This window comes from Podarcis pityusensis (genome assembly GCF_964106645.2).
Source record: "Podarcis pityusensis genome assembly, chromosome: 2".
NCBI classification, from domain to species: domain Eukaryota; kingdom Metazoa; phylum Chordata; class Lepidosauria; order Squamata; family Lacertidae; genus Podarcis; species Podarcis pityusensis.
In genome coordinates, this window is record NC_138029.1 from 124701607 (window position 1) to 124714616 (window position 13010).

General features: G+C 41.8%; 3 protein-coding genes across 3 annotated transcripts in view; 1 reads left to right on the top strand and 2 right to left on the bottom strand.

The window, feature by feature from the left end:
* Nucleotides 1-7939, bottom strand: part of LOC308469397 (vomeronasal type-2 receptor 26-like) — a 27370-nt gene extending 19431 nt beyond the window's left edge. The window contains exon 1 of the mRNA XM_080991786.1: nt 7851-7939. The gene's annotated coding sequence lies outside the window, so the exon portion shown is untranslated. The remainder of the gene's footprint in view (nt 1-7850) is intronic.
* Nucleotides 1-13010, bottom strand: part of LOC308469935 (vomeronasal type-2 receptor 26-like) — an 18847-nt gene that overhangs the window by 2675 nt on the left and 3162 nt on the right. The window lies entirely within an intron of this gene.
* The window catches only part of LOC308469375 (vomeronasal type-2 receptor 26-like), a 22173-nt gene continuing 15955 nt past the window's right edge, over nt 6793-13010 (top strand). The window contains exon 1 of the mRNA XM_080991719.1: nt 6793-6927. Coding sequence (XP_080847845.1) covers nt 6848-6927 — 80 coding nt within the window. The 5' untranslated portion in view covers nt 6793-6847. The remainder of the gene's footprint in view (nt 6928-13010) is intronic.

Below are 13010 nucleotides of genomic sequence, written 5' to 3' on the forward strand. Positions count from 1 at the left end.
ATCTAAAATTGTACCCAGCTGTAAAGGAGAAGCCTGCCTTATACAGGGGAAGGAGAGTTACCTTATTGTTCACTTTTCTCCATTAGAGAACCAGTCTCTCTTCCAACTCCAAGCATAGGGCAATGAGTAAAAACCTGGGGTGCTAATTCCATGGATAGACTTCCAGAAAATCATTTCAGATTGAGAATAGGAAACTCCCCAATTTTCATGCTAAGGATCATGGCCTCAGCATTCAACCTTCCCTAAGGGTCCATGAGACACAATGAGAGAATGTATTTCATATTGCTTATTACTGAAAAGCTGCCACTCAAACATACATCACAGCTTCTTAGAGAAGACAAGTTCTACATGGGAACATGGCTGAATGTTGTTAACTTAAATTGTAATGTAAAACACATTGAAATACTGCTTTTCACCAAGTGAACATACATATAGATTTTTTAATCAAATTATTCAAATGTTACAATACAGCTATGTCAACTGCCATGATATCACAAAATGATCACTCCAGTCCTCAGTTCCACATCTCTGTCATTTTGACATGCCACATACAACCCAACTATATCTGGTTTAGTTCTTTCTCTTTTATTGGAGAAGAACGAGATATTTTAAGGCCATCATCATCATCATCATCATCATCATCATCACAGAGGTGTCTGTGTAGGGGTTATATTGATGGGAAATGTCTAGAAATGTTTTAATAAATGAATGAATTAAATCACAGGTCCCCATGCATTGACATTTTCGTTTAATGCCCCAGCAAATACTCAGAATAGTTTCAGTGAGTTTCATCTCACTGATTTAAAGCAAAAGGAGGTGCTTCTTGCTTTTAAAAAATATTATACCTAATTCAGATTTCCCCATTGTATTTGATCTCGCTGAACAAGATGCTTCCTCCTTCTTCAAAAAAAAAAAGATATTGATTTACCAGGAGTACCAGAAAATAGGGGCTGATTCAGATACATCAAAGCATACACACCACAAAGCTTGGTAAAAAGGAAGTTGAAAGGCAAAATCAAGAGGGTCAATCGCTCCCAAACACTTTGGAGTTGTTTAAGAACACTGTAGTAGAGACTCAAGTTGAGTATATACACCAAATAAGGAAAGATACCATGAGGGCCGAGATCATATCAGCTTGGTTAATGAGTACAGCCAAAGAAGCTATTTGAAGCAAGAAGACTTCTTTTGAAAAACTGAAAATTTGTCTGGTGATCCTGTTGACATGATGTACATAGACTTTCAAACAGCTTTTGACAAAGTATGTCACCAAAGACTCATATGCAAGATTAGAAGTCAAGGAATAAGAAGAGAAGTCCTCTTGTGAATCAGGAACTGGTTAAGTTGCAGGAAGCAAAATGTAGGAATAAATGGACAATTCTCCAAATGAAGAGGAGTAGAAAGTGGAGTCCCCTGAGGATCGGTATTGGGACCGGTGCTTTTTATCTTGTTCATAAATGATCTAGAGTTTTACATGTTCATGGATTCTGAACTGGGAGGGAAGGACCAGGAGTGAGACCTTGGGATCATAGTAGTCAAATCCATGTTAGGTGGCTGTAAAAATGGGAATTTCTGAGCTATGGATCATCAGGAAAGGAATTGAAAATAAATGAGGACACATTGCAATGTTTTGTTCTTTTTAGTTGAGAAACGGTGAGCAGGAAAGGACAGGACATGATTTTTTAAAATTATGCATATTGTGGAGAAAACGGATAAACAATTTTCTCCTTCTCTAAAAACACTAAAACTGGAGACTATTCAGGACAGATGCAAACTGACTTCTTTGCACAGTGCTGTGGAACTTGCTGCCCCGGAAGACAGTGATGGTGGCCAAGTTAGCTTTAAAAGAAGATAAGGCAAATTCATGGAAATGCTTCTGAATATCAGTTCTGGAAGGCACAGGAGGGGAGAGTGTGTTTGTGGTCATTTTCTGATCCCTGCTTTTGCCGAAGAAGAAGAAGAAGAAGAAGAAGAAGAAGAAGAAGAAGAGTATTCTGCTCCCTGTTTTTCCACAAGCACCTGGTAGGGCAGTGTGGGAAAAGGATGTTTCAATAAATGCGGAATTAATCAGATGCAGCAGGCAATTCTTTTGTTTGTTTGTAAAGTTGGAGAGTAGACAGGAAAACATTAATACACCATTACTTACTACTCAAATTTGGTTAAGGGAGTGCTGGTAAAGGAGAACGGATATTGACCTCCAATAACCTTTGAAGATATGAATCCACTAATGAGCTGGTCTCCTGGCCTGTAAAAATTCATAGCCCAATTTTGATCCCTGGTCAGATTCAGTGGGCATTTAGTCCTCTGCTGCATCCCATAGGTTGCAAGAGGCAGCAGCAGAAGCAGTGTTGTCATTCCGGGTCTACTTGCTACACTTCCCTATTGATTGTTCCTCCTGACTTCATAGCCAGCTATTCAGAAGAAATCCCGTCTCCTGAAAGAATGATGTTTCAGGGACTTGACAAATATGAGGGTGGGGTGAGGGTGGGGTTACTGGATCAGGCTTCAGAGACAAAGGGGAAGGGAAGGATCATGGCTCAGTCGAAGAGCATCTGTTTTGCACCCAGGAGGTGTTTTATACATCAGACCTTTCAGGAACAGTGGAATAAACAACCCCCTGTTGCCCTTGATTGTGATGTTTAGCTTATTGGTCCCAAATGCAGTATTTCAGGGGGGGTTGGGGTGACTTGGGCTTAGGAAAGAATAAAAATAGATTACTGTGATTCTGATGATTGTAAAGGGAATGAAGATCTCCCCTGAAACTACAGGAGCAGGTGAAGAGCAGGGAAAAAACATATTTACTAAGTAGACTGATGTGGTTGAAGGAGAAAGGTGAGTTTGGCTGAATGTTATTGACATCACAATAGCCCTGAGGTTGGGCCCATGAAGGGCCCATGAAGTCAACGGTCCTTTTCTTACAATGGCCAAGCAGATGCCCCCAAATGAACCCTACAAGCAGAAGATGAAGGCAGAAGCACTTTCCCTACATGTGATTCTCCAAAGGCATCCTCTCTCCAACGGTGGAAAGAGAAGATATCAATAAGGCCTAGGAGCCTTTGATAGCCCTTTCTGCTTCTGTAAATTTGTCTAAACACCTGCTTTTATTTCAAGCACACTATAAATTATAAATAGACCCTCTTAGAAGTATACAAGAAAAAACAAAAATTTAAAATTCTTAATAAATAAATGCAAAATATTCTTAAAATAAGCAGTTAAGCTATAAATAGATTAAAAGACATGTCTGCTTCTACATATCTGAACAGGCTACCCTGAATAAATATGGTTTACCCAGGCACCAGAAAATAATAAAGGGATGATGTCAAAAGACAAGGAATGCCAGGGGCCACTAGGGGCGCATCAGAAGATGGCTGACAATAACATCTCTCCGACCCACACAAGGTAATTTGGAGGCTGTGATGGGAGTAAATAGCCTCCCTACCCCCCCAGGATTGTGGGGGGGGACTGCCCTTGCCTGCTGTGCCCTATACCACCCCCGAATTTGTGGGGATGGGGGCACTAGGCACAATGCCCTCCTGTGGGATTTCGGCGCTCCTGGACGCCGTCTCTGATCCGCGCCACTAGCTGCAAGAACTTCAAAAGAAACAATTTGGATGAAGCGAATGCACATATTTCAAGGAAGGAGAGGGAGTAAAGACTGCTAACAGAAGAGATCTCTGATAAAACAAGACGAGTCGGAGGAACAAGTATAAATCATGAGAAGATATGCCAAGACTCGGTATGGCAAAGGGACTGATGGGGGAGGGGGAAAAAACTTTCCTTTCTTTCCTTTATATGATTAAACAAGAATCCCCCCCCCCTCACAAGTCAGAAATGTCATTTTAAGGACTTAAGCTGTGGATTTAAGGCTGTGTGGAGATAAACATTCGAAGCAAAGCATGTTTTAAGAAGAGCGTGGAATGTATAAGGGCTTTGAAATAACGCAGTTAAAATACCGTCGCCATATTGGGAAGTTCTGTCGGAGGACTTAAGTCTGGGAGGAGAAATAGAGAAATAGAGCTGTTTTTATATTGTGGGTGAAACTCCTCGGAGGGACTTAAGAACGACAGTTCTGTAATTAATGATGGAAAAAGCGATGTTATCTATGAAGGCGATGATATATGGAAACCTTCTCGATTTGAGGATTGGAAGAACGGAAAAATTCACACAGGATTATTATTGGTGTTTATCGGCTTAAGGAGACTATCAGAAGAGATCATAAAGAAAAAAGACAAAATATATGAACAAGTTGTGATGTGGAAACAGCAAGATAAGATGGGATAGAATTATGAACTTTGTTTGGACTGATTTGGACATTAACGCAGCAGCAAGAAAATGATCAGAATCCCCCTTCGGATCTTGAAATATGGGTCCCCTCAACAAAATTTAAAATTCGGCTTTGTAATTCGGAATTTATGTGATGTGATTTGATTTGATTTGATTTGATTGGCCGGTTAATAAAAATTATTTAAAAAAAAAAAAAAAAAGACAAGGAATGCCAAACTATATGTTCTGCTACTCTAAATGATGGGTTTATTACCAGGACAGAACGAGTATCATATGGCACCGATAACTCGTTGCCGGTTCTGCAAATTGAATCAGTTGAGTGGCCATATAGGAAGTAAGGCAAGCTGTTAAGAGCTTTGGTAAGTCCTCCAGCTGGGCTGTAATACGGATTCTTAATTTGTGAGGAGATTGCCAGCTATAAGGACCATACAAGAAGACACAGGAAATGGGTTATACAAGAGGTTTATTGTAAGAATCAGAGTCCCTAAAACAAGAAGAAATCTGGACCGAAGAGCAACAGAGATCAAGATAAACTGAAGCATTCAAAGAGCAAAGATGTTTCCAGGGAATGGGACTTTTATCCAGAGCCAGCAGTTTCTGAAGAGGAGACAGCCGCTTAGTCTATAATAAGCTGGTTTCCTAACATCAAGCATCATTTGTGATGTCAAACTGCTCCCATTCCCTTTTGGTAGGCATAGACAGCAAGACATACCTACATGGGGCCATGAACATGTGGATTCCAAATTCTGTAGATGGCACAAAACTTTTGTCAAGTTGCCCTTTCTTATTGTCTGGGTCCAACAACTTTACCTCTGCTAAGACCAGTCACATTCTTTCTGACCACCTAAAATAATTGTCCATGCCATGTCCAAAACCACAGTATTCATTCAAAACCTTAAATGTACCAAGCTTTCTCCCAGCTTTGTAGTTTAAGCCTCATAAAGATCAGTTTGCCCAATATATTTTCGTTCCAAAAGCTTTTTTAAAAAATGTCTATGCTTTTCAGATTTCCATGAGATCTTTGAAGTATCTGGTTTTAATGTCACTTTTTTCTAATTTATAGATATAAATACAGATACAGAATAAATACAGAATAGATATAAATACAAACAATTAAGATAACCAGTCTTCATGTAGTTTTTAGTGTACTTTTTCATTATATGTTAATAACACATGTCAGTGGCACAAATTACTGATTTCTGAATTTTTTAATTATTCATTAAATTTGTACAACGTCCTTTATCAAAAGATCACAGGGTTGTTCACTACAGAAAATTACAAAAAGAGAATAACAAACCAATAACCCCCCTCCTACAAAAAAATTAAAAAGTCAAATGCCTGGTTGAAGAGAAACATTTTCACCTGACACCAGAAGATGTGTAAGGAAGGTGCAAGGACAGCCTACTTGGGGAAAGCATCCCACAAAGAGGGGGCCACTGCAGAAAAGACCCGTTGTCACGTTGCCTCCGTCTGGATCTCTTCGTAGGGGCAGAGTCTGCAAGTTTCCAGCAACCTCACCAAACCTATATATAGCATGTATGCTCCTGCCTGAACATCCTCCTAGTAATCAGTACTATCCATACAACCTCTTCATCAATCTGCATAACCAATAAAAGCTCTCTCAATATGTTACACAACTCCACCTCCCATCACTCCTCATCCTTGGCCATAGTGGCTGCTGGGAACTGGGTACAGTTGATTCACATGGCTGCTGAATGTTTGTCATTTGATCTACCATGAAATATGTTCCGCCTCCTTCCAGTAGAATGGGACATGCATTTTTATAATGGGATGAGAATGTATGGCAGTGGTTGCAAGGTGCCAGGTTCCAGCAGAGGAGAGGGAGACTGCTTTGGCATTTCGTAAGTGGGGACAGGCAAACAGAAGAGCAGGCAAATCTCTGTCTGGTTGGCTGGACGTTCCATTTAGTTCAACAGTGAACAATCAGTCAATCAGGTCAACTAGGAATCGCTTGAAGAAAGGAGGAGTGGAAATCATTGTCTGGAGTAAGCGACTAACTTAGTTGTAAAGCAATGGACCACAGTCACCTCTGTGTCACCAGTAGGTTTATCTGGTTCCTCTAACATATATAACCACCCTCCTCAAATGAACCAGTTTAAATTTTTACTGTCATAAGAAACATGCTACTAGGAGGTTTTTTTGAAGCATGCTGAGGAAACGGAGGCAGCAAATAAATAAAAGAAAGAGGCATGTGTGTGTAGTAACAGATGAGGTGAAGGCAACAGAGAAAGCTGACAATGATCCTGGTAAGCTGTACATTGCAGGAGGAGTAAAGCACTTGGACACACATACAGAAATAATTCTAAAGTCTACTGGCACCTTCTGAAGAACAATGGGCCTGGGATCTAGACAAACAAACAAAACAAACTAACAAACTAACAAACTCACTCCCCACTATAAGTTGTGGTCAAGTCCAGATTCTAGTGGGGGATTTTCCCATATCCCCAGTACTAGGAATCAAATGCTATGTTAATTTTTTATTCTTAAGTGCTCCTTCATATTCAGATCAGGCCTCAATATTATAATATAGCACTTGGGAAGGAAGATGCAGCCCAGAAGCCCAGCACTGGAGGCCAACATAGAGAAGACCTGCACAGCTACCATGTATTTCCCCTTGGTGCTCAGGTAGGTGGGAACAAAGGACACCCAAACACTGCAGAAGACCAGCATGCTGAAGGTGATCAGCTTGGCTTCATTGAAGGCCCCAGGCAGCTTCCTGGCTAGGAAAGCCACTGTAAGGCAGATGGCAGCCAGGAAGCCCATGTAGCCAAGGGATCCATAAAACATGGCCACAGATCCTTCGTTGCATTGCAGGATGATCTCTCCAGGTTGGGAGTGCATGTTTGAGTCTGGGAATGGGGGAGAGACTCCAAGCCAGATGGTGCATATGAGAACTTGGACACTGGAGCAGGAAATGACAACAGAGTGTGCAAAACCCTTCCCCAGCCATCTCCTCACCCTGTTTCCTGGCTTAGCGGCCAGGAAGGCCAGAACCACAGTGATGGTTTTTGCCAAGACAGAAGAGACAGCAACTGAGAAGATGATGCTAAAGGCCACTTGTTGCATAAGGCAGGTTGCTTTTGTAGGTTGTCCAATGAAGAGGAAAGAGGACAAAAAGGAGAGCAGGAGAAAGATGAGGAGGATGTAGGACAGGTCTCGGTTGTTGGCTTTGACGATGGGAGTCTTCCTGGATTTAATAAAGATTCCAAACACAATGCCTGTGATTAAGGACAAGAAGACGGCAGAAGAAGCCAGGAGGATCCCCAAATATTCTTTATAGCACAGGAAGGTAATTAATTTAGGGATACATTGATGCCGGTCCTCATGTGGATGCTGATCTTCTGGACATTTAAAACATTCATCAGCATCTGCATAGAGAAAATGAGAATCCTAACTTGTTACATTTGTGGGGAAAGGTGGGCCCATAGGTGAGGTCAAGAAAGGATGTAGTCAAAATGGAGTACCATTACAAGTATCAGCCTGAGCCTGGCTGAAATATTTGCCCCATCTTCCCATTGAAGGCCCTTTCCTCTGAGGTGCTGTCCTACCTTCCTGTGTTGAGATTGTGCCTTCTGGGCACGGAGAACAATCATAGCAGCAATGTGGCCTCCCTTCCTGAATTTTCTTGGCACATCCAGGCTGACAGCTCTCTGTGCATCTTGAGCGAGGAATAGTCTAGACATGAACAGAAAGCATATCTGTTTCCAATGGCCTAAAGGCCCTATTTTGTGGAAATTATTGTTTTGTTTTTCTTTTGCAGAGCAGCTCATTAGGGAAACAGACCTCTTTGATGTTTGTAATTATATAACGCCCCTGCATCATTTTTGTATACAAGGTAGCATGAAAAATACAATAAACAATAACCTAAATAAATAAATGCCAGCATCTCAGAACCATGCAAACAGCTGTAATAAAACACTCCTATGACCAGTAGCAATAACAAAAGTCCTCAGATTGCTGCTATTGTATCTGCTCCTAGGTTTTTTATTTGAATGTGTATTCAACTACACAGGCCACCTTGAGCTCCACTGTTTTCATTTTGTTTTCTTGATCTACCAAACAGATGGAGCAGAACTTACTCCATTCCAGTCTTACCCAACCCGTTGCCCCTCAGATATATTTGCCCAATTCTGACTGAGGCAGATGCTAGTTGTAGTCCACAGTATCTGGAGGGTACCAAGTTTGGGTGGGAAAATGTTCTGCTCTGCTTTGGAAAGTCTCTGTATTCACTGTAAAATCTTATACATGCTTAATCAAGAACAGACTCCATTAAGCTCAATGAGACTGAGCTCCAGAGAAGTATCTACAAGATAGCAATTAAAGTCTTATATGTTCTAGTCATCAAGCTGGCAGAGTTTGGCAGATGTCACAATTAATAAAATTACACATATAACTTCTCCTACCTTCTTAAATGCCTTGGCCCACACAATTGCTTCCGGGTTAATGGTGAACTTTGTATCTGAAGATGTCTGTCTCTCTATGCTCCCAATTTTCACTCTACCACGAGAGTTGTTAGGAAACATCAGCCAATTCACAATATCAAAGTCTACAGCCAGTGCCCCATTCTCATCCAAGTACTGTTCATCAGCTGAAGTATTAGAATTGAACTGGACTTCTTTCAAGAAAGGATGAAGCTAGAATGAAAGAGGAAACTCCAGCATTGAGAGAGTAAGAAACTATTTTGGGTTATTTGGCTGGGCTTGCGCTGCATCCTAATCTCCCCTGAATAAGGATCACAGCTTCTCTCATCAGGGCTCATAGGCACCATGTTGATTTTTTAGGTTCCCTCATTCTACTTTGGGGAAACATGTAAAGTGATGCCCTTCCATGACTCTCAGAGGATTCCCTTGCCTCAGGAGCATGGGTGTCAGTCATGGTTTTTTGCCAGCAGGAGAAAATTGTGGGATAGTTTCTGTCTCAACCTTTCATGTGCATGAAAGGGGTAAGCTGAACAGGCAGCTTAAGCAAGTCCCCTGGTTATGAGCTCATTCTTGGGCAGCGTGAGGGGACTCAGAAGCACAAAACAGTCTTTGTTCTCTCTCAGGTTAGTCCACTTCGTTCTTTCGGAAAACGATGTTTTAATAGCAAAGACCTACACTGGCTTCCAACTCTAAAAACTCCACATAGTGAATCTTCACACAGCCTCAACATCTTTTTAGGGAAACCACAGTGGAATCACATCAATGTGATGAAGGGCATCTTAAAAAAAAAAAAATCTAAATAAAACATCTCATCCAATATATATATACAAAATGCTTCTTAAAGAAATTACTTTATTGGTTTGAATAGGCAGCTTTCTAAGTTCCTGTCATGATGATTCCATATACAGTGGTACCTCGGGTTACATACGTTTCAGGTTACATACGCTTCAGGTTACAGACTCCGCTAACCCAGAAATATTGCTTCAGGTTAAGAACTTTGCTTCAGGATGAGAACAGAAATTGTGCTCCGGCGGCGCAGCAGCAGCAGGAGGCCCTGTTAGGTAGATTTATTGTTTTATTGTTCGGCGCCCAGCCACGCTTCCCTTGCTAGCCTCTGTAGCTTCTGTTTACGCAGGGTGGCTTTGTAGCGGTCGTAAAGCAATTAGCAGAAATTACGCAGCGGTGTGTGTTGAAAGAGCAGTAAACAAGTCCCACACGTTTCTTCTGTCCTAATATCCCTTTATTTGCTCAAAAGTAGCATATTTACAATCAATAACTGCCAGCAGAATCAAGCTGCATTTTCTCTGCGTGCTTCTCTCAGTTTGCAGCTGCGCAACAAACTGCTTTCACTTTTCACTCAGTTCACAGCATTCCAAGCTGCTTTCATCACGTCCTGGCGTACTTCCCTTGTACGCGCCTCCTCTCAGCCTCGAGACACAGAAGGTTAACCCTTCACTACACCCAACAGGCCCCATTAGCTAAAGTGGTGCTTCAGGTTAAGAACAGTTTCAGGTTAAGTACGGACCTCCGGAATGAATTAAGTACTTAACCCAAGGTACCACTGTAGCTGTGATAAAGGGAAGGGACATACCTGCCACGGCTGTAGCCTTGGAAGTTCCAGCCTTCCCACCGTCAACACTTGATTTGATCTGGATGAATATGCCGCATTCAAGGCCTGGGCCACAACATGGATACTCAAGTAATTAACATAGCTGTCTTGGGATTGGATTCTTTCATTCGTTTCCTGGGGCAGCATCTTCAGATTCTCCTTCTCCCTGCATCTTTTCCAACCCCTCACAGACAAGGCAAGCTTTGAATATGAACAATCAAATTCAAGGTTCCAAGCAGGTCGAGTAGGAAAGTCTACTGGCTCATAGTATTTATATGTTTTCATTCTTTTGGTCTTCATTACAAAGGAGAAAGATCCATGAGCATACCAGAAGGATTCGGTATCATGAAACAAGATTGTGTTCTGAAGAGCTGTGATTATCCAGACTTTCCCTCCAGTTTCTACCCTTTCAAGTAAGGACTGTACCTCCATGATTATAAGAAGTCCATATTGAGAGTCTGGACAGTAAACAAACACATTGACTTGTCTCCACATGGCAGGGGCTTCCTGGGGTAACCACAGCCAAGTTTGTAGTAGTACTCTTTTTGTGAAGGCAACACAGATTTCCCTTTTGTTCATTAGAGGTGTCAAGGTACTCAGGAAGCTTTCCCCATTGTCATTGTCTGGAGCAAAGAGCCCGATCCATGTCCACCTGAAATGCAGGAGGAGTTGGACCATCCCCTGGTACTGAGTCTCTTGCTTTGGAGTCATGCGGTAGACAAAAGGGGACTGGACTTTATCATGAAGAACGAAGCCATAACTAAGCTGGTGAGGAAAGGAGAAGAGACTGGGGTTTTGTTTTTCAGGGCAATGACTGAATACTGTACTTCTATATACTTCATTTAAGCTATTTATACAGCTGCTTAACGGCAACAGTTTTCAGAGATGCAATACAAAAAATTGAGAAAGTAACACTGCTGCAATTTTTTTTGAAAAAGTCTTCTTTAGGCCCTCATGCAGCCAGCAAAAATATTGCTTTTCCTGGCCAATGAGACACAGGAGATGAGGAGAAGAGAGAATCCAGCATTTATTGGTTTGTGTAAAATAATAATAATAATAATAATAATAATAATAATAATAATAATATCTTTATTGTCATTGCCCCCTTCGGGGACAACGAAATTACTTGACTGCTCCATAAAAACACTAATTAATCAATACAGTATAATACAGCAAGGGAGATTAGATGACTTTCAAAGTCTGGCCTTCCCATTCAGGGCCGAGATCGCTCTGGAGAAGAAGCTGTTCTTAAGACGGCTCGTTCTTGTCTTCATCGTCCTGTATCTCCGTCCCGACGGCAAGAGCTCGAAGAGACAGTGACCAGGATGCGATGGATCTTTTACTATGTCCTATGGCACCTTGTGGCATAAATCTGCTCTAAGGTGGAGAGTGGGCAGCCAACAATGCTCTCTGCTGCCTTAACAACCCTGCACAACCCCATCCTGTCCTGGGTAGTACAGCTTCCGTACCACACACATAAGCCATAAGTGAGCACGCTCTCAGTGGCACAGTGATAGAAGGCAAGCAGCAGTTTCTGCGGAACATGGTTTTTCCTTAGTATTCTCAAAAAGTACAGTCTCTGCTGCGCCTTCTTCACAAGCCCCCTTGTGTTGACACCCCAGGACAGATCCTCTTGTAATTCAATGCCCAAAAATCTGAACGTTGTTACCCTCTCCACACAGACCCCATCAATCAAAAACCATCAATCAATCAAAACCAACAGATTCAGCGGGATGTTTTCCCCAAAGGCTGAACCCTGGGGTGTTATCCACCTAGACTTTTTATAGGGTTTTCAGACAAAGAATTCATATAAAATCCAGTCAAAAAGACCCAGACATCTGCAGAGGGTAGCTGGCAAAACACTCATTGGATACAACTCTTTGCCATGCCTAATCTGCACCTTGTCATGGCAGACCTTTGAGGGCCCCTTGCTTCTCACTAAAGTTCTGAAGCCTATATACTAAAAGAGAGAATTGTAGCCTGAGATTTATGTTTACATAGATAACAAGTCTACATAAGGGTGTGTTGTCTTTGGTAAGCTGGCACAGCCAGGCTCACAACGGCCAGACTCCCAAAAACTTACTTCTCCAGATGTTGACTCCACAAATGCCATTCTTATCTGGTGTCTCCAGCAGCCAAGCAGCAATTGGACTATGTGTCTTTTCTGAACAAAAGGGAACTAATATGAACCAAGGATTCTAACATTATGAACCAAGGATTTTAACAAAACCCCAATGTCTCATTCATTTGGGGCTTTTACAGACCCCCAGACCCCAAGTGCCTCACTGGAAGTTTGGGTGGGGCTCTATCTGATGTCAGCTGGAAGGGGGTTCCCTAAAATGGGCCCCATAGTACTAAACACACAACTCCTGTTTGATACGAGCTGCACATCTGAGCATTCTTTGCTCCTTCAAGGCATGTCCATAACAAATATCAAACCAGTGAATACTATTGTTCTTGGCGGTTATTGTTGTTGCTTTCAGTCCACATTCCATATGAAATTCATGCCCTGCCATTTGCACTGCATTTTTTCTGCACCGAAATGAATGGGGTGGAATAACATAATGATAATTTATCATAGGTTATATTGTTTTGCTAATGGGGAAAAGAAAACAAACTTGCATTTTTATGAGGTGGCAAATGTTGCCGGGCATGTTTGACATCAACCCAGTTCTTAC